Source organism: Strongylocentrotus purpuratus, unplaced genomic scaffold (assembly GCF_000002235.5).
Source record: "Strongylocentrotus purpuratus isolate Spur 01 unplaced genomic scaffold, Spur_5.0 spur5_scaffold_7, whole genome shotgun sequence".
In the NCBI taxonomy this organism is placed as follows: Eukaryota; Metazoa; Echinodermata; class Echinoidea; order Camarodonta; family Strongylocentrotidae; genus Strongylocentrotus; species Strongylocentrotus purpuratus.
The window spans coordinates 33,616,359-33,635,940 of record NW_022145613.1 but is presented as its reverse complement, the minus strand read 5'-3'; the positions used below and the strand labels follow the sequence as shown (position 1 = coordinate 33,635,940).

Here is a 19,582-nt window from a genome sequence, read left to right as displayed (position 1 = left end):
TTACAGAATCAATTGATTTTTTGGTTGTGAGATAGAGGTGAGAGATAGAGAGAAAGGGGATACAAATGCGAAATGAAGGTAATGTACATTTTGAGAGAGTAGAGGGAAAGGGAGGAGAGAGAAAGAGAGAGGGGAGGGAGAGAGAGAGAGAGAGAGAGAGAGAGAGAGAGAGAGAGAGAGAGGTGAGATGGAGAGGGGAGGAGGGAGAGAGAGAGAGAGGGGGGGGGGAGATGGAGAGGGCAGAGAGGGGAGGAGGGAGAGAGAGAGAGAGAGGGGGAAATGAAGAGGGGAGAGAGGGGAGGAGGGAGAGAGAGAGAGAGAGAGAGAGGGGGGAGATGGAGAGGGGAGAGAGGGGAGGAGGGAGAGAGAGAGAGAGATGGAGAGGGGAGAGAGGGGAGGAGGGAGAGAGAGAGAGAGAGGGGGGGGAGATGGAGAGGGGAGAGAGGGGAGGAGGGAGAGAGAGAGAGAGATGGAGAGGGGAGAGAGGGGAGGAGGGAGAGAGAGAGAGAGGGGGAGATGGAGAGAGGAGAGAGGGGAGGAGGGAGAGAGAGAGAGAGAGGGGGAGATGGAGAGGGGAGAGAGGGGAGGAGGGAGAGAGAGAGAGAGAGAGAGGGGGAGATGGAGAGGGGAGAGAGGAGAGGAGGGAGAGAGAGAGAGAGGGGGGATGGAGAGGGCAGAGAGGGGAGAAGGGAGAGAGAGAGAGAGAGAGAGAGGGGGGGGGGAGTGGATATGGACGGAAATGTCTGAAATTGAACAGATGAAGTCAACATGAAATCTCATCTATTCAAAACTGTGGGGGGGGGGGGGGGATCGAAGGTTAAAAAGCACCTTACCTTTTTTATACTAGATAGCGGGTCCCATCTGTAAAATGAAATCAAATAAAAAAAAATAAAAACCTGCATTATTTTACACTTCTTTTGAACATCTGGCGAGATCTGAAGAAAAATATAAACGTTTAGCGCCCTCAATCCCCAATTCATTATAGACATACTGGAGTTTGTTTTTCTTCTTCTATTCTCTCTTTCTTTTTCGATTGTGTGTGTTCTTCAAGATGTTTTCTTTTCGATCTCGTGTTAGTTACTTCACGATGTTCCTTATTTGGAGGGCCATCTATTCAAAGGGTATTGTAGTCATAATTTAATTACGATCAAGAAAAATGTGCATTTTTTATGCTTTAATTATTAATTGATGAAACAATAAACACGAATATTTAATATCAACAAAATTAAGAATATAATCTTGTCTGAATGATGAGTGTAAAGACCTGCGTACAGTCGAACCTGCTTTATTGACCACCCGTATAGAAAGACCACCTGCTCATAAAGATCACTTTTGTTGTCTCCCTTAATAAGCGGACTTTATAACAGGTTTCACTGTAGTTCAATTGAGACGGGCGCCAATTTGTTGACCCATTTTGTTCCGAGGCTTACCGTACTGTCTTTCTTGTAAGCTCTTTGGTGAATTTTGCCATTAAACAGAATGATGAAACACACAACAGAAGAAAAGTAGTGCGTGGAATGTCGAGGCTCTAATGGATGTAAAGGGAATGGAGCAAAGATGCCAGAGTTTTCTTCAAAGCGGGATCGAGAGAAGACACAAGAGAAGAAAAGGGAGAAAAGTAGCAACTGATATTGGCCGAATGTGCAATGTCATTTTGCAGTAGCAGCAACCGCAGCCTGTAAGGATTATTCATTGAATATTTATAAGCGATATGGCAAGCAAAATTTGAGATTTTTCAATTTTATCAACAGTATCTGGTATTTTCGGTCATTCTTTTTGTGTGTGCAGGATGATAGTAGCATTTCATATTCCATTTGATTTGTTTATGTTTACGGTCTGCTTAGTTATGAATTATTTTCATACGATATTTTGTTTCAGAGATTCTTTTGTTAAAAGACATGTGGATTCCAGGTATGAATGGTTTTATTTATCCATTCTCTAAGCTTTTGTAACGCAAGCACCGGTGAGCATTAACAACAAAAAATAGCTCTATTTATATATCTGAATTTCCTTTCATAGTGTTCGCGGTTCCTCAAAAAGTTTCCGACCGAATGATGGCGCTATTACAAATCATGCACGAATCTCTTTGACCATGCAGCGTGCACGTTCAATCAATGTCCCTCGATTGGCAAGTAATATTTTATGAATAAATTCCAAGACTTATTTAGCGCGTACAACTGGGGAATTGAATTGTTTTTGATAATTTTTTAACAAATGTGTTAAGCGCAGGGTTCATTCAGGTCACCATGATATGTTAAAGATACTCCGAAGATACTATGTCCCTTTTGCAGCCAACATCAAATTCTGTAGAACTTTGCAGGAATTAATATGTCATGTATGTCTTATCTGTGAAATTTAAACGTTAGCAGTGTCCTAATATTCAAATTATGCAAGGAAACCCGTTTACTTGCTAGACTTCACTGTCAGACACTATTGAGTGACTGACTGTCTTTTTCTTCTTCTTTGGTAATAACATACATAAAATGAGCTGTAACGGGTACATGAGCATTTGCCTACATCAATAACCCACTTCTTGTAATGGCCAAAATTAAACTGATTGAATCTTTGTGCAGCATAAATCGTACGACCATTCGGTACAATGGTCTGAAAATCAGACTATTACTTACTGGCTCTATAGCTCTTAAGTCGATTCGACAACTAATAGTCGTTATTTTCCCACTTAAAGACATTTTCAAGCCCCCCCCCCCCCTTTTTTTTTTAACGGAAGTTCTTAATTAGTATTATTCAAAGTTTCAAAGTTTATTCAACACTCTAATAATCTTTCAAATGCCGTTGGAATTCAACCTTTTCATTTTTTGGCCTGCAATGGGACATGCTACCTTTAAAGGTAATATAAAGTTTTGGTATGGGGTCATGAATTTGGTTCAAATGAACATATTGGAAGCATATGCGATTTTACAATATTTAATGATCGTTGTCGCGGTTTAAATCGACTCTAAAGTGATGAAATTGTCAATAATAAACTCTATATGTTGTATAGCTTCCTCTCAAGACTGATATTACTTTAGCTTTAAAACAATGTTTTTTTTTTATTACAATCGACTGATTTGTTATTCCCGTTTGGAAATTATATGTCGGAGCTGCTTAGTCTGAGATTTTCATGGTCGCAGCTACCATGGAGCGGCCTTAGGCGCTATTTGAAATTTTTGAAATTTACCGGGAGCACCGGTAAATTTTAATTTTTCAATTTCTCGAAAGCAGAATTGTTTTAGGGGCAAAATTTTCTAGTGCTTACAATACATTCAAAGGGGCATCCAAATATATCAACAATATTTTAAGGAAATACTATCAATTCAATCTTCAAATTTGCCCACAACTTTACATTACCTTTAAGTTTGAAAGCCGTACAATTGGGAAAGCAGAATGATAGGGTAAAACGGGGTTAAGCGGAACACACATCAAGATGAGGGACTTTTTACTTTGTAACCATGTCAATATTAATTGTAGCCTCTAATTTTTTAAATGTGGTATGTAATACTAATACTAGGCTATACTAGGACACCCTATCTTTGTTATGAGTTTTTTTTAAATACAATTAATCATCAACGAAAAAAGGGGTAATGGACGGTGAGAAGTGAGCCGCCCTAGGCCGAAGTGGGACAGTGCAAGGGGTGAAGTGGGACAAACTTCACATACATGCTAAAAGCGCAATTGTTACAGGCGATTGTCCCGAAATGAGTGATGAATATATTAAAAGTATTCAATCACTTTGAAATAAGAACATTTTAAAGGAGCCTTTATCTGACCTTAGAATATAATGGATCAATAATTGATGAGCATTTTGGTAAGTTTTATTTAAATTTCAACATTAAAAAAAGAAAGATTATTAGTAGAATGTATACTGTGTTTTGACCAATCTGAATCGCCTGATATAAGTTTATATCACTCTTTAATGTACAATATTTCTATGTAATATGTCTATGGACTATGACTGGATAAAATGTACGTTCCTAATAAATACAAATGTTAATGAGTAAAATGGGACAAAATGACCGAGTTCACCCCAAAATAAGAGGAAAACAACAAAATATTATTTCTTCAGGTTTTATCATTAAAGCTATTATTGCACAATATTGGTTCATATCAGAGCTTTAAACTATATGCACAGTGTTTAGAACGGCCAAGTGGTCGGTACACGGGTAAAACCTTTGACAGGAACCCCCCTCCACCACCCCCCCCCCCCCCCAAAAAAAAAAAAAAAAAAAAAAAAAAAACACGAAAAAAAGAAGAAGAAAAAGAAAGAAAAAAACCCAAAGAAACTTGTTAATAAAAAATAGTGATAATTATTGAACCTTCATACAACATCGTGGTATAGCTGTTGATGTATTTGTGAACATAGATAATTACGAATTTTTTATAGGATTTTACCAGATTAATATTTACAAAAATGAGTTAGCTAAGGTGTCCCACTTCTCCCGCGTCGAAGTTTACCCCGTTATCTCCTATCATTTGGAGGGAGAAAAAAATCATGCTTTGAAAGATAGGAAAGTCTATTGGTTATACACGAATTGAGTTCAAATAAATGACCCTATATTATTTTATGAGCAAGTGCAAGATGCAAGTGACTTCAGTTCTTAAATTCTACGAATATATTACTTGAATCGATCCTTGTCATTTAAAAACTCTCCCTCCAGTCTTTTTAACTATCAAGCTACTCCTCAGGGTGGTGGTCTGTTGTGGTCCGCTAACACAACAATATCGACCTTCGTATATTCTAACAAGTGCTCCTAAAAAGAACTCTGTTTTAAGAAGATACTGTGATCCTTTTCATATTACCATTTAATGTTTAATGAATTGGTGTGCCCTACTGAACTGCTAAAAAGTGCGTATCAAACAACCTTTATTTGCAATACTTTAAAATGAAAATAAGAAAGAAAGGAGAAACCAACAAAGCAGCAGATACCTCCATACCTCTTATCTTAGACAAATAAGTGATCATCGATATTGTTTTTTTTTTAGGTCAACGAGATGCACCAATTTAGCTAATACAAGATGTCGTCCTAAAACTTTTATAACGTGCATTTTAAAGGTAAAGACCAGTATTGGAAACGCCCCAATTTCAAAAAATGAAATGGAAGCTCTCATTACCAATCATGTGAAAGAATATGTTTTGACTAATATATGATGATAAAAAATTTGCCGGGAAACCGCCTACTATTTCATATATTTGGTAAATTTGTTTCTCTCATGGTCTGTGAGAGATATAGGGTAGTCCCATATACATCTTTCTGTGTATAGTGCTTGTAACTTTACGAAGAATGGGCCAAATTTCTTATCATTTTGATGATTCCAGAACCTTGCAGATGCTAGATGCTAGATGATCAACCTTTTCTGATCGATTCCACAACGTTTCTTTCACAATGCAATCGCATGACCATAACTGGTCTTTACCTTTAAACAAACCCAAATGTTCTTCTTTAAAAATCTATTTATTTCCAACACATGGGGTGGATGAGCCCTTTCAATAGAAATTGGTTTTCAAAGGGGTCCATAGACTTCAATTTATCTAACGAAAAGTCCACCCTGATATTAAGTTGGTTTTGATACAAGCAGAAAATGGGAGGGGAAAAAAAGAAGTGACAGTTTGCGCAATATCAGATCAAAAATAGGAAAGTTATGAATGTTTGAAGTTGTCGTCAGGGAAATACAAATTGGCATCTCTGTGACGTATCTTGCAAGCTCCTCTCCAGAACATTTTATAAACTTTCTTTTTTTTTAGTTATTGATGACGGAATAAATTTATTTTATAAAGGGGTTGTATAAAAAAAAAAAAATTCTTCAATAATTTATTGCGAATATATGATTGATAATTTTCACAAGGGAAAATATAATTTTTAAATCTTTTTAGAACAGGGAACATGGGAGTGGAGCTCGCAAGGCGTGTCAGAGTTGGCAATTTGTGTTTGGTTGATCGCACCTCCAAAAATTGAGAACTTTCTTATTTTTAATCATTTTTTGTTCTAACTTTCATAAAGGGGTTGTATAACAAAAAAACATATTCTTCAATAATTTATTGCGAATATATGATTGATAATTTTTACAAGGGAAAATATAATTTTTAAATCTTTTTAGAACAGGGAACATGGGAGAGGAGCTCGCAAGGCGTGTCAGAGTTGGCAATTTGTGTTTGGTTGATCGCACCTTCAAAAATTGAGAACTTTCTTATTTTTAATCATTTTTTGTTCTAACTTTCACTGACCTGTTTTTCTAATTGTTCTGCTTCTATTAAAACCAATTTAAAATTAGGGTGGACTTTCCTTTCCTTTTTTTTTAAAGTCCTAAAAAGTGCCCATTAATAGAAGCTCACATTCTTTCTGCTCGTCTTTTTTCTCACTCTTTTAACTTCTTTCCCTAATATCATTAAATTGTTTCATTTTTAAACAGGCCATTCATATAATTTTTCCACCTTGAAATTTTCCCTCTCTTTTACTCTCCCTGCCTTCCTTTAAGTTCTTTAAAGTAACTATTTTCTCTGAATCTTTGTTTATTTCTCTTCCTCAGAAAGAAAAAGAGAAGTCAACAAATTTAGACTTTCTCTATACTCCATCTCGCTTGTCTACTCTGTCATCTCTTTCTCCCCCCTCCCTCTTGCCCTTCTCTCCCTCTCTCACATATCTACCTCACTTTCTCTCTCTCACACATATCTCCCCTTATCTCCTCTTCTTCTTCCCCCTCTCTTGTCCTCTCACCATCCACCCTCTCTCGTGCCCTCTCTTTCACATATCCCCACTTTGTCTACAGATATCTATCAGCTCTTATCAAATTAAAGGCAAGGAGCATTCACAAATGAACCAATATCAAATTGAACCAATAATAAACTGAACAATGAACACAATATATACCAATCATCCAGCCTGCACATTCTTTTATCTACCAAACAAAACATAATGAACAAACAGTCAAACAAAGCCGCAATAACTCAAATGTGATTGCATTTCTTCCTCTTTTAATTTCATTCTCAATACAATTTAGGGAAACTAAGACGACAGAATAAAAAGAAGAGAAACATTCGGAAACATACAGAAATAATTCTTTCCCAATAAAGTTTGATTATGCAAAGAATAAAGAGAAACAGCATCAATACACTTAATACTTACATAGAGAAGAAATCAACATTAATAATCAATGTTATGAATGGTTATGTTTCAAAATCATCGAGCTTTAATGAGATACCACTTAGCTTCCATATTTATGGACAATTTTTCAGTGATAAGCATTTGATATCTATAAGTGTCTGATGTCTATTTTACGCTATCATTTCCAAAAAATTATATTTACAAACAGAAATATTTCTTCTCAGAGCATTACGTTGCTCCTCATTAGTTAGTTGAATTCATTGAATATTTCTGATGCACAAATAATTATGGAAAATATGAAATTTCAAACCCCTGGGTTTTGGGGGACATCTAATGCAGAACACAAATTACATCTTGATGCATCATGACATGCATAGGAAAATACACTCACATTTTTTTTTACAATCTTTAAATTTGTCTTTTTTAAACATGTCACAAATTTCAGCTGTTTTAGAATCTTATTTCAATTTCTATACAGTCGTACGTACGCATTCTCCACAACACAACGACACACTAGACATTAAATGGACTAATAGGACAGAAATCAAAAATCCAGATACATTCAAACAAACCTGTGTCCACATACTGTCAATGGTTGCTTCACAAATGTAAACCATTCATTGAGGTGCATTCTACATTAAAGCTTGCATGCCCCTTAAAAGGCGATCATCGCAAATGTCAGGCAACATTTGGTCGATGCAAACACGTGGCTAGTTCATACCATAGGCTGCCTTGAAGCTTTTAAACTCTTTGAGGTAACAGTCAGCAGTTATTTTTTCTCATTTTTTTCCTTTAAAATTCAGTAATTTACAACACTTTTATCTGGCAGTTTACACATAGAACGACACACAATTGGCAGAAAATGCAAAAATACATGTTTTCAATCCATGTTTTACAACTGGCAGAGTTAACCCATAATACATTTTATACAACAATTCACCCTTGTAACTCGTATGGACAAAAGCAGGTGCTCATACAACAAAAACTCAAGAAATTTCATTCAATCTCTGAGCAAAGAGCCAGAGAGAGAGAGAGAGAAAGAGAGATACAGAGACAAAAATATTTTAGTACAATTGAGAAATAATTTCTTGCACTGTTTCAATTCAAATATCTCAAGTGATGCTTCTGCTATAGAAAATTGTTTTCTTTTTTGTTTACACTGAACACACTTAAGATCTGTAAATTGTCAGAGCACATATCACATACAAGTAGTGGCAAAAAATGCTTAGATATTCATATTTACAACCAAGATCACACAGAATTCTCCTTTTTTTTGTTTCAACTCTACATGAACTATACATTCACATTCAAAATGCCTGAGATTATATTTCAGATAATTTACAAATAGTGGCTGGTGTCAGAAGGTGTTTATCTCTCTGTGGTAAGTGAGTTACACATCAAACAAAGCTTGGCATCAGCGAATTAATTACATGTACAACTATGAATCAGTTAGTCTATCTTCTACACAAATTGATCTGACCTAATTTACCCCCCTTCCCTTTCCCGCCCACAACTAGCTTCCTATTAAAGAAAAAAAGTCTATATTTCACATCAAATTAAACAAATGGCTACTTTCACACAACACCACATTATACACTACTGTTATTTTCTTTAAGATTATTCTACATTTGAAACAACAATGACTGTGTTTACCGTGTCTAAAAAATAGACTCACAAAAACATTTCTCTCTCTTCGTTCTGGTAGTAAAAAAGAAAAATCACCTAGCAGCATTTGTGTATTTGAATTGTTTTCAACAATTTTGACCAAAAATATTGAAAGAAAAAATAAAATAAAACTGAACACAAAATCTAACTTTTGTTAGTCTAAATTATTTGCTATCTAGAGAACAATGAAACAAATACTTATATTAGGGTGAAATTAATCGGTTGTAACCATTTCATTTTAACCATTAATACTTAATTTTTACTCTTTTATTTAGCATCAATATTAGCAGCATCATCACAGTGGTTATACTATGACCTGCCTCTTTCTAAGTAACATTAATAATACTTGGAATATCTAAATTAATCAGGTGATTTTTTTCTTCTTCAAAATTCCTATTTCGGTGTTCATTTGGCAAAGAATGCAAGCTACTAATTAAAATACAAAGTCTTAAAACAAAGAGGAAAGAATTAACTCTATTCTGATGGAACATAAAGAGATGACAATTTTAGTGCAGTCCTTATCTTTTGAGTTGTAAAGGTCGTGTGAGAAGGACAAAATATGATACATTTAAATAACATCTTTAAGATATGCATGATATGACATATAGAAAAAGTAAAATGATCATAAATATGAGGATTTATTCCTTTGACTTTTATAATAAACTGTGCATTTTGTGATAACAAAGCCACATACATAAGCTGACTAGGTTTCTGGATATATTACAGTGACTACATCTTATTCGAAACGATTTCATCCATTCATAGATCATCATCATCTCTTTCTTATAAAGTCAAAAGCACATCACAAATTTAGGCAGTCCACTCGACAGATCTGCAGTATAAATTGAGCAATAGGGGAAGCATTCAGTATTTCAGCTACAATAACTCAAAGATTTCTCTTATATATTTCATTTTTACTTTTTTTTACAACACGCAAGTGTTTTCTAGTTGAACTAGTATAGAGTCTTCACAACGACAGATATTGATTTTAGAAACTTCCTTTTCAATTTTGACATAGCTTAATTTTTTAGAAACACAAGCATACCTCTTCACATAAACGTGATTATAACGAAAATGAAGATGTACATTTGGCAAAATGGGAATCACTAAAAAGCGTCTACCCAGCGTAATATTTCAGTACGTATACCTTGGGTTTATCATGTATAAAACATGTTCGGATAAAATTATTTCATTTCTGTATTTCAAAAAACACTTCAGAAAGAAATATTGTGCATCTTATTTAAAGTGATAATAATACATGACAAAAAACATGATTTCAAAACAGCAATTTATTTGCTTAGCAAGAATAATATTGTTTGGCAATGGTTGGAACTGAGTTGAACTATTCTACAAAAATGATGTATATCATCTGGTTCACATGCATAGTCTCACAATGATTAAAAACCAAAGTAATTGTTGAGTTGTTTAACCACATCGATTGAGTTTGACACAATCATTTATCCTCATCAAAGACAAAACAAAATAAAAAAATCATCCTACTATCTTCCCGAGCCATCTTAAACCTTCTGTGCGATCAACTTAAAATGAAACCAACACTTGTCTTAAGTGTAATTTATGAGGTTAAAACTTTCAATCAACATGATGGTTTCATTAATAACCTGGCTTGTAAAATATTCCACCAGATTAAACTTTAAAATGAGCCTACCCATTTCTGTTTCAGGACAAATTACATTGGAATTCTTAAATTTGTCGCAAATTTGTCAAAATCTCAAATTCTTGGGCAGTATTTGCTCCTCCCCCCCCCCCCCAAACATGGACAGGATTAATGTCATCATAAGTTTCAAGGGGAAAATGCCAAAGAAATTGTCATTAATATTTAAATTCATTTAGATAAATGCACATGTGAAGATTTAATCTTGGAAAATACACAGATGACAGATGATGCTACATTGTTTTAGCCTGTGGCTATGTTCTCTGAAACAAAACTACATATGTCTACTAAAGAAATGCAGTATATATATACTCTATTATTATTATTAAGAATGAGTACAACTATTTTTTTAGTAAACAATCTTGATTTTACCAGATACTGAAGTAAAATATAGATTAAAAATCATCAAACATGGCCATACCTTATCTCCTGTCAGCCGTAATCAATTAGTTAATTTAAATGAAATATCAAACAATGATGATAAAAACAAAGATTCCAGTAAAAGATTTTGTTAAAAAGAAGTGACTCTTGTAAATTATTTTGAGTGGCAATGAAATCTCATATTTAAATTATATGATAATGTTTACTTTGTTGTTCTTAAATTGGTAACCAAATAACATTCATAGACAAGAAAAGAAAAAAGATATAGTTGGAATTCAACCTCACGATATGAGTATGAATATCTACCTTGAGACAACCGCTTACATACATGGATGGAATTCAGATTAATCTGACTGAGAATTAAATCTGTTGAGACTTTTCTTGATCAGGTATTCCGTTCAAATAATTATGAAAATGACTTACACAATAAAGAGATGCGCTCTACACAGTTCACAATACTCTTCCAAAAAGTATGGAGACATTGCTTAGCCAAACAACTCACAGAAAATAACCGACGACACACATTTGACTAAGGCTTTTCAAATCTTTTCCACTCTGTTATAAGCTACTGTTATAAGCTACTATAAAAACGACCCTGGTCTCCAATCCTATTCAATGCAAAAAAGTATGATGCTATCACACACAGAATTATTACTTAATCCTTCATTTTAGTCTTACACAAATTAGCTGCTGCCTGAAGCAAAACATTTTGGATAATATAAAAAACAAACACAAAAAAAAGATTAAAAAAAGTAATGACTCAAACATTATCTCAAGTATGTTTTTTTTTTTCAGTATCAATTCAAAGTTTGATATTTTTCTACACCATAAATTTATCAAAAAATTAAAGGAGCCGTATTATTCTTCATTCATTATTTGGAATATGGCAAACACATCAAAATAAATAGCTTCAAACCTGTCCATGAATGAATTAAATAAATTTAGAAAAATTCATTGATCAGTTGTAATCATATTTTAGGAGACATCCAATGGCAAAAATGATAAATCAGATTAATAACTGAAATCAAAATGTCCCCTGGAAATTCAGCTAAAGCTCACATGTTAAAACCTACATGAATACTACTGAGGTCCATCAAAATAATTTTTGAAGTAGTATTCATCTGGCAGTTTACTTTTCCAATTTATAAAACATATCTAGACAATATATTTTCATCTAATTTCAGAAACTAGAATTCCGTTTCTCTTTCACGGCAGGATATAATTGGTGCAAATGACTGGATAAATACCATCTAGAGTTTAGTCAATAAACCTCTTTAATCTTGGAAAACTAAAACTGAAAATATTGAAATCAGGCAGTTTGGGTAGTTTTGATCCTCTATATTTGGATTACAAAAAGAGAAGAAAGTGATGTGATAAGTATTTTATAAAAACTTGCAAATATCTCATCACAGAGAATATAGAATTTTGAAAATACTCTTCAGAATTGTTTGCGTATATGCCATATACAAGTTTCAACTGTCAATATTTCACTTTTTTTTGCTAAATAAAGATAAAAGTCATAGTGGGTGAGGGCAGCTGGAGGCTCAGCATAACAAAATATTTCAAAAGATTTGTATTTCAAGTTACCTACGGTATACCATGGTTTAACCTATACAGTGAAGGAGCGTAGTCCACATGATTGCCAATATGAAAAGAGATTTGATTTCAATGAAATGGGAGAAGAAAACTTCCACTGTTATATGTTCTATGGCAAATGATTATCTAAGTATGAAATAAACTGAAAACCTATTAAAGGGTAAATGGTTTTTAATCAGTTAAAAAGGAAATTAAAAACAGGGAAGGTACCCTTTTAAGAGTATACCTGACGATTTTTGTAAATGCCACATAAACTATTCTCACAGGTAGATATGTGAGACACTACGGGATTACATCTCCATATCTTATATTACAAGATACATGAGCATGTTCTTACTTTAATATATCAGGGTATATTACTCCACTCCATCCAAAAACTGTAAAATGTAAACACACCCATTTATAATAGTGCAAGCCGCCATGAAAAAAAGATATATTCAACTCGGCAGTATTGTCATAAAGAGTATCATATGCAACACCTGTCTAGCTATTCATACACTTACAAGTATCAACTGAAAATCTCAAAAATAGAACAAATTTTGTAATTTCGATATGTTCCTTGACTGGATCGTCAGACCGCGCTAACTGCTCTCAGCAGCTTCCTCTTTGTCCAGATCAAAGATTTCTGCGTGGAGGGGTGGAAAGCTGACACCAGGCTGGCGTATCTTGAGGTCCATGAGGCGTCGCGTGTGCTCCGGGCTGATCTCGCGCAGCTTGGGGATCGTGGTGAGCAGGCGAGCGAACAGCTGGTCGTCGTCGGGATGGTTGTCGCTGATCTCCAGTTGTAGGGCCTTGAGGAGGTCGAGCTGGACTTCCCTGATCAGCTTGCGGTTCTTGAGACCTGGTCGATCTACGAGACGATGAGGGGAAGGGAAGATGGAGTAATGAGAGAAGGAAGGAAGTTTAAGATAAAACTTGCAATACTGATTTTTTTTTAAATAACTCCATACCTGCCAACCTTCCACAAACATTAGAGAGCACAATGATGAATACAGTGCATGTAGAATGCTTTAGATCAGACTATTCTTTGACTATATGCGCACAGTACGCTACAGAGGACACATGGCGCCGGCAACGAATGCTTTGTGGTCAATATCCTACATCAAATGATTTCTTGAACTTGAACCCTGGATGAGACAATATACCTTAACCCTGACACTGACCCTAAACCTATCCTAAGACCCAATCACAACTCTAACCCTAACCCTACACCTAACCAAAAACCCTTACTGCAACCAAAACCCAAACCCTATGGCTTGAATTCACAAAGGAGGTTTGTCAACAAACCTAGGTTTATGTGCGTCATATGAAAGGCGTCATATGATGCACATAAACCTAGGTTTGAGGACATCAGTAGCAAATGTGGAAGCACCGATGAGACCTATCTCACCTGCTGACATGATGACCACGGCTGACATCAGAGCGTACTCGCTATCGTCCAGCATCATACGATTGACCCTCTGACCGAAGTCAAAGAGGAGATCAAAGAGGTTTCCCATGGGCATCTTGTGGGCGTCCACAAGGCTGAAGGTGTCCCCGGTCGTCCACCAGTAGACCGTGTTGGTCGCCACGTCCACCACCGTGGAGAATCGTATCGTCAGCACCTAATAGGAAGAGGGTGGGGTAGGAGAAGATACAATTGGAAGATTCTGTGAGTAAAGACATATAAACTAGAGCTCAGTATGATTGAGGTGCGCACGATTTACACAAGAATTTTTAGTAGTTCTATTCTAGGTAATTCTGAGTGTGGTGACATTGAAGCAAGGAAAAAAATTCTTTCTGAAAAGTACTCAAAATTGTCATGAGATATTTGTTTCATTTGAGGGATTAAAAGTTTTACCTCCATGAAACAATGTTATTAGAAACATATTTCTATAAATCTTTTCTTGCCATTACATTTAAACTCTTCAAGATTCAAAAATTGAGGTTTTAACTTTATGAAGTTGATTTCAAATATATCTAATGAAGGAAAACAATTATTATTTAGGCCAAAACTTAAAGTGCTTCAAAGTAAAGAACCAATCATGTCCCTTTCACTTAGATACTGAAGCATTTGTGCATGTGATCTTACCTCAAATAGTCCTGTCTTGATGAGTGTGATCTGATCTTCTCTATCCAGCTGCTTGAAGCCGGGGATCATCTTGCTGAAGTTGACGATCCTGGTGATCTGGCTGGTGAATTTGTTGGAGAAGAAGGTCCACATCTTCTGACCATCGATGGGGCCTTCAGAGGGGTCCAACTCCCTGGGTGGGATGGGACCGGTGGGGAATCCTGGAGGGGGATCGCACTTGCTGCAGTCATGGTCGTACTTGGAGTGTAACTGCAAGGTTGGTTGGGAGAAGAACATAGGTTAACTTTACGTTATTGCTGCCTTCAGAAACTTTACAGTGAATCAATTACGGTAAACTTTGCTGAACGAAAGGTAATTTTCTACAGATTTGTTAATGGAAAGATCACATGACATAACAGGTGAACTTTATTTTTTTTTCATTTAGAATGTGGGAAACCTGTCTAGAATGGTTAAGGAAAGCGGGAAGAGTAGAAGGTAAAGACCTGTCATCATATGGAGAAGAGCAGTGATGGAAGACTTAGAGCAAATGAGATTGAGCTGGGAAGATCGAGGCAAAGAATCTAGGTGAGGACAAAACCAGGTGGAAGAAAACAGGTTGCTTTTCTCAGTTTGATACTTACCCTTCCATTTAGCTCTTCATCTTCTCCTAGTTCCGGGAAGTATCGCTCCCTCAGGAATTTAATTCTTCTGAAGGTGTAGTGGCAGGTGTCATGGTAGACTTTGTTGACATCATGGATGATCTTCTGAAGCTTTGTCTTCATCTCTGGCGTGATGGGTTCATTGGGGTTGAAATTATCCAGCATGCCACTACGAGGAGTCTCCATCTTGGGTTCATCCTGCAGGCCAGGTTCCTCTTTGATGAACTGCTTATGGTTCTGATGGGGAGACGATGGTGACTTCGACAGATGCGGAGATGGGGAGAAGGACGGCGACCTCTCTGACTTGTCGGGGTCTGGCGTTGACCGGACCCTCTGGTGGAGCGGGTTGTGTGGAGATTTGGGATTGAGAGGCGAATGGTTGCTCTTGCGATCCATGGAGGCGTGGTGCATCTTGGCACTGTGAACCATGAAGGGACTACCCATGGGGGACATGGCCATTGAGAGGTGAGGTGGAGAGGCTGGCATGAAGGATGAGGAGATTGCAAGAGGAGGTCTGGTCATGGCCATGGGGGACCAGGGTGAACCCAGAGGTGAATGGGAGGGCAGGAATGTTGCCGGGGACATACCCTGAGGGAAGGATGAGGGAATTTGAAAAAACTGGCCACTGGGGCCCTGTAGGGTTGAATATGAGGTGATCTGCTTGCCGTGCGGTAGCGGGAATTCCTCTAGTGACTTGCGTCGCTTCATCGACACCCCATGGGCGTATTTTGAAGATGACGGGGAATCTCTGCTATCCGATCTTGAGCTCTTCTCTTCATCTTCTTCACGATCGTGATCGTCCATATCTGCCTCAAAATCTTTCTGATTGTCAATCACCACTACTGTTGGACTTGGTGGTATAACTATATCCCTGTGCCCCTTTTCTGCATCCCTCCCTTCCCTGGAGACATCTTTAGGTATTAATATAACAGGTTGTCCTGATCGTAGCATCTTAGAGATAGTAGACATAGGTAGCCTGCTGTAAGCAGCCTCATCCACCTCCATGGCTGTGGGCTGCTCACTAGAAGGGGCACTTTCTGAGCGGTACGCACAATGCGAATACTCCTCCTCAAACTTATCATACTTATTCTGGGGTACGCTCGGTGAGGTGTCGTGCCTCTGTGCAGAGTTATTCCCCGGTGAGCTCAACTTGACGGCTGAATACAGATCCACGCCGTTGCCTCGTGGATCTACTGCCCTGAACGGTGGGGTTGATAAACTTGTGATTGTTGGTGACTGCATGGCACTCTGCTGCATGGTGGCTGATGGGCATGTGTCTTGACAGCCCGTGACTGACGATCGTCGACTGTGGATCGGGGGTGGGGAGCCCTCAGGTGGGGTTGAGGTTTCGTTATAAGCAGGGTCTCGATCCTGACCCCCTTGCTCAAGTTCTTGTTTGATGATAGTGGAGATGGAGCGCATGTGTTCCATCACCACCTGTGGGTTGACCTGGCCGTCTCCGCCCAACATGGCTGCCATGGGGAATCCCCCCATCCCACCTGCCATAGAGGGGTGGCCATACATGGCAGCCATGCCTCCCATAGGCATCCCACCCATTCCTGGAGGCATATGGTGTCCCAGCATGGCTGCCTGAGGTCCACCTGGATGATTCATTCCTCCTGGTGGCATTCCTCCCGGCGGCATTCCACCCGGTCCGTACTTCCCTTGGGCAAACAGGTCTGGATGGTTGCTATAGAAACCAGCCGGCTTCACTGTCATGTCACCCTGGTTGCGTTGCTTGGCGATGGTCTCATGCATCTTCTCTATCATCCGCTTTGACCTCCGACCTAATCTGGATCCTGCAATAGAGAAACAGAAGAGAACAAGGAAATAATTAAATGTAACCTACAACAAGAAATTGAATTCATAACATATTACTATATTGAATTATGTCAACATACAAAATTTTTAAGAACAAGAGTTGATATTTTACAAATACATAGTGCTTCATGGAGGCAGGTAATGACCATATGCCTGGGACACTAAGAAACATGTTGAACCAATAACTTTAAGGTCATATAAATAATAACCCAAATAAACAGCTCGAAATGGATAGTCCAAAGGTGTCAAATTGTTTGAAATTCCTACTCCCATTGTGAAGAAGTTATATTTTTGTCACAACATTAAAACAGTTTAGCTTCCATAAGATTGGGGATTATTGAATATTAAAGTTCATCCATAAATTGCACCAAAAAAAAAAAAAAAACCCATTTAATTTGAGATTGGGATCATCTACTGATGACTTAGGAGCTCCTCTTGCACACAAGTTCACCTGCAGGGTAGCTGATGCTCTGTATAACTTCTTATAATAGAACAGAATACACATTGCTCATTATCCCATTACACGACAATTGACCTTAAACCAAGAAATGCCCAGGACTCTGCAAGGAAATTGGACCTTAATGGATGCGATTGTCGCCCCCCTTGGTTCCGATCATTGTGCATTCCTACACATTTCCTTTTCCAATTGGAGGTTAATTGGAACTGTCCGTGCCTGGCATGGAGAATGAGTTTATAAAGAAGAGGAGATCAAGATTAGCCGTTCTACTGGTATCGGTGTATGTTGGACTCCTACTAAAAGACCCTTTTTTTAATAGGCAGGGACTGTATCATGAGAGCCTGTAATTGTGAAGAATATTAATTTCATGTGAATGTAGGAATGAACAAAAGAATATCAGACGGAGAAAGAGAGGATACAAGGGGCGAGAATAAAGAGAGAAAAAGGCAGAAATAGGGATAGAGAAGGAGAGAGTTAAAAAAAAAGAGGCCTAAGAGAAGGAGAGAAAGAGAAAGAGATACGAAGGAAGTGATTGGGGAGAGGGAGGGTGAAAGAGTGAGGATGGAGAAAGAAAGAAAGTGAGGGATGGAGAAAGAAAGAGCGAGGGAGAAAGAGAAAGGAAATAGGGAAGGGAAAGGGGGAGAGAGAGAGAGACAGAGAGAGAGGGTGGGGAGAGCATTTCCTAGAATTGACAGGAGTTGTCAAGTTTTCCAAATGCCAAGGGACATCACATACCACATCCTTGTAAAACCTCCTCATCGATCGGTCACAGTTATTATGCAATGGCGACAATGTGACTGAAGCATGGTTAAACATTAAAAACAGAACAGGCACAACCAAGAGAACTCGACACATTTCCTCCTATAACCACATGATTATAGTCTTTTCACACATGAAAAGTGTGATCTTGAGGTCGGCTGCCAGCGCAAGCACAGACCAAAGCGAGTGACAAAGAAGAACCTTGATTCATTATATAGGAATAAAATTGACTACTACTGAAGGCAATATATATTTTATGTGATTTTGAAGAATCTATATAGGATTTAAATGCCTTTATTCTTATTTCTCCCCAAACACCATATAAAAGTCCTGAAGTATGAAATGTTAGGAAACTATTTATTGTGCTCAATGATCGAGAGAGAGAGAGAGAGAGAGAGAGAGAGAGAGAGAGAGAGGGGGGGGGGGGGGGGGGTGAAAGATATAGAGAAAAATATGTAGGTAGAGTTAGAGAGAGTGAGAGAGTGAGAAAGAGAGAGAGAGAGAGAGACAGACAGACAGACAAAGGTAGATTTGAAAAGTAAACCTTGCATGGCTGTTAACCTAATGCGCATCAATTCTTCCATGCACCGGACACGTCCCATCCGACCCGACCACCGGTATGAACTCAGGATGACATATCTTTGATGGATCTCCTCTTCCCATCCCCTGATTGCTCAGATATTAACCCAAGATTGACCAGTAATCAAGAGATTTTCAGCCGTCACCCCACTGGCTACTCTAATCAATTTCCAAACAGAGATCAAGAAAGTTTGGAGGAAGGGAAATCTCAATTGGATGTGAAAACAGTCCCGAGTGGCCTTCACCTCTATTATGCCAGGTCTGACTCAGTTGGCTTCTCCCCCCCCCCCCCCAAGTGACCGTACTTCTAACCCCTCTCGTCTGTCTGTCTCACCTGACCTTTTACCACTTGTATGATATTCTCTCTAATCTATTCATGTTTTAATAGATAATAAACTTTATAATGTTGTGGTGGGGATATACTTTAAATTTACACCTATCTTTGCTGGATGTCTTTAGCGAATCATATGTCTTTTCTAGGTTATTCTATGGCTACAGTTCTGTTGATTTGATTTACATTTAATTTATTCACCACTTTCATTAACAAAAAAAAATGTGCAAAGGTCAAAGCTCTTATGTTGCACCCTTTTCATCTTTACCACTCTTATCTGCAATATCATCCATTAAATGAATACAAAAATATCCTTGATATGTTTACTCTTTGTTATAGGCCTTCCTTGAATCATCCACATTTATCAAATTTTCTGTCACAGTCTCTTAAATTTATCCCTCTTCTACTCTTTACCTCTTTGCTCTACTGCACTTATAATAAAAATGATCCCATTTTCAATAGTTGTATTATCCTTGTATTCCTTATACATGTACTTCTGTCCCTCATCCTCTATT

At 37.6% G+C, this 19,582-nt stretch overlaps 1 protein-coding gene across 1 annotated transcript in view; it reads right to left on the bottom strand.

Annotated features, from left to right (window-relative positions):
• Positions 1–12,973: 12,973 nt before the first annotated feature.
• LOC100890792 overlaps positions 12,974–19,582 on the bottom strand; it is a 131,582-nt gene continuing 124,973 nt past the window's right edge. Inside the window, exons 4-7 of the mRNA XM_030974531.1 lie at positions 15,103–16,919; positions 14,483–14,731; positions 13,802–14,015; positions 12,974–13,261 (exon numbers count right to left, since the gene is read on the bottom strand). Coding sequence (XP_030830391.1) covers positions 12,993–13,261; positions 13,802–14,015; positions 14,483–14,731; positions 15,103–16,919 — 2,549 coding nt within the window. The 3' untranslated portion in view covers positions 12,974–12,992. The remainder of the gene's footprint in view (positions 13,262–13,801; positions 14,016–14,482; positions 14,732–15,102; positions 16,920–19,582) is intronic.